The 2,806-nt window shown below is 44.2% G+C and overlaps 1 protein-coding gene across 1 annotated transcript in view; it reads right to left on the reverse strand.

The window, feature by feature from the left end:
• DTWD2 (DTW domain containing 2) overlaps window positions 1-2,338 on the reverse strand; it is a 104,191-nt gene extending 101,853 nt beyond the window's left edge. The window contains exon 1 of the mRNA XM_044657586.1: window positions 2,097-2,338. Within this exon, the coding sequence (XP_044513521.1) occupies window positions 2,097-2,332 (236 nt within the window). The 5' untranslated portion in view covers window positions 2,333-2,338. The remainder of the gene's footprint in view (window positions 1-2,096) is intronic.
• Between the last annotated feature and the right edge of the window lie 468 nt (window positions 2,339-2,806).

Consider the following 2,806-nt stretch of genomic DNA (forward strand, 5'->3'; position numbering starts at 1 on the left):
CTCTCTCTCTCTCTCTCTCTCTCTCTCTCTCTCTCTCTCTCTCTCTCTCTCTCTCTCTCTCTCTCTTTCTCTCGTTGTGAGGAAGTCCACTGGCTTAGATTTTCTTAGGCAGAAGATTAACAAATTAATATTCTAAACTAAAAATATAGCCTTCAGAGAATTTCATTCCCTATCCTGGCTTCCAAGCTGACCATCCAGTAAGCCATCCTGCATAATAATGTAAAAGATAATCTAATTAAACAACTTCAGTTTATATTCACTATGTTATGCCTCTTAAACTGTATATTCTCTGCATGTAATCCTACTAGATAATCAGTATTTTAGTGAGAAATTGTAAGGAATAATTCCAATTATTCATTGATTGAATAGCTGTGTATGAGAATTGGTGATCAATCATATTGTGAGTAGAATCTTCTGAAATGTCTTGGCAAGATCCTGGAATGCCTACAGACATGATATCTCAGTTGGCTTTGAAGCCATAAGAATGAACTTGGCTTTCACTATATATGGAATTATTACTTCATAGAATATGCCTTCTTAAAAAAAGAGACCTTCTTTGGTCACTTAAGAAAAGATATTAAGAACACTACTCCTGTTTTAAGGGGCAGAGAAATCTGTGTAATCTGACTCTCTTTATACACTAAATGACACATAAATTCTAGGTCTTTTGGCAGAGCTGGATCAGGCTCTGACCCTGACATTTTGTAATTTACAACTTTCTCCTGTAAATGTTAGTATGGTTCAGATAATTCCTTCCCAGTATTTATTTTTCGTTTTTACAATAGTAATAATTATAGTTCACCTTTATAATCTGCTCTAGTTTTTAAAGTACTCTCTTAGCACCCTGACTGGAAAGGTGTTACAAATGTAATTATGTATCCATTTTAGAGATGAGGAAACTGTAGCTCAAAAAGGATACCGGATTTGTCTATTGTAATTCAACTAATAATTAGCAGTTATAACGGGGATTTGGTATATGCCCAGATCACTTAAGATGGAAGCACCAATGTGGGTGCTTTACCACATAGGTAGTAGCAATTTTCCACTGACAAAACAAGCTATTTTTAAAACTATCAAACTACAACCAAGCTTGCTCTTCTAGCATACATACATATATATGCTTAAGATTATGCATAAATCTGTACACACACGTTGGTGTATTGTACACGGAGGTGTATAGATTAAATGAATATAAATACATACATACATAGGACATGCCATGTATAGTATTTTAAGGGTTACAAATATCCAGAGAATTAAAATCCAATAACATTTCTTAGCTCTATAATCACATTATATATAATTTAATGTGTTTATTTCAAAATACTTTAAAATTCAAAAGTGGCGACCTTAAGTGATGGCAGTTCTGCTTAGAAATTAAAATCGGGACCCATTCTGCGAACTACTGCCGGACCCAAGGCGTTCCAAACGGTTTTTAAAAGCGCACTAAGACTTGGGACACTCTATATTCAAATGTGCTACGAGTCAAGAAAATGGAGAAGGAAAATTTGCACCTAATGAATTCTCTTAGCCCCATGTTACCTCGCACATAAAATAAATCTCTTCCAATTATAAATGTATGAAGCTCACAAGATGCTGCAGGAAGCACAAGAACGTGAGCAAAGACCTCAGCTCTGCAACCTGGGGAGGGGCCTGGGCACAAACCCCGCCTCTGACACGTCATACCTGTGTGACCTTGTGTAATTTCCTTAAATACCCCGGGCTCCAGTTTCCATCAATTAAATGGCGGGGTTAGTAGTCAAATGGCGTATCTCTAACAGCAGGGTTCAGTTTGTCTGACCCAATAGGACTAAAAAGGAAGCAGTCCAGGCACAGTACAGTACTGACAGTACTAAGGAAGGAGGCACGAGTGAACGAAACACCTCTTCAGATAGGAAGCACTTCCCCAAGTGCGGTAGGAGGGTCAGGAGGAGGGAGCTGGGCCTGACCCACTACGCACTCGTAATCCGGCAACACGCTTTTTCTTCCGCTGAGGGGGGGGAGTGGGGAGTAAGTAGCGCGCGCACCTTCCTCCCAGAGCCCTCCCCTCGCGACTGTTCAGGCCCCGCCTCATACAGCTTGCTACCCGGGGTCACCTGCAGCGGTTGCACTCCGGCCTCCTCAGGACGTGCTCTACCGGCAGCTCCCAGAGCCCGTCCGCGCTGTCGCCGCCATTCCCCGGGTCTGGGAGAGAGAGTGTTGTTGAAGCTGACTCCACGGTGCTTTCGCTTTCCCTTACCATCTCCCACGGCATAAGGGGCTCCGGCGCCCCAGCACCAGACCCCACCGACGCAGCCTCCTCTGAGCCACCAACCGCCACTTTCCTCTCCATGTCGGCCTTCGGTGACGCGGGGACCTCCAGATGGCGCCAGAGGGCCAGGAAAAAGCGCTCTGCCGCGCGGCTCAGTCACGTCAGTCGAAGGGAGGCGGGTTCTTTGAACAGCCTTTATCAGGCCTGCGCCCGGCTCGCGGCCTCTCTCGGATGCGAGCTGGAGGCGCGCCCACGACGCTAACCCTTTGATGCCGGGAGGACCTGGAAAGGAGAGTGATTTGCTGCCTGAACGCGTGCAAGCTCTGCTGATCTGAATAGGGCTGGTGGTCTTTTTGTCCTAGTACCGCAGCCCTAGGCGAGTTTGCAAATTCCTGATCATCTGATCACTGAATCACTGATCTGGAGTTGGAAAGGGACCAAAGTCCAAACCTCTCGTTTTACAAATGAGGAAACAAGAGAACCTTGGAAGGTTTGTCTTTAGATGTAGAGCTGAAAGTGAGCTTAGCCATCAGCTGTTCCAATCTTAATATTTTA

The sequence above is a fragment of the Gracilinanus agilis genome, chromosome 1 (genome assembly GCF_016433145.1).
Source record: "Gracilinanus agilis isolate LMUSP501 chromosome 1, AgileGrace, whole genome shotgun sequence".
NCBI lineage: Eukaryota > Metazoa > Chordata > Mammalia > Didelphimorphia > Didelphidae > Gracilinanus > Gracilinanus agilis.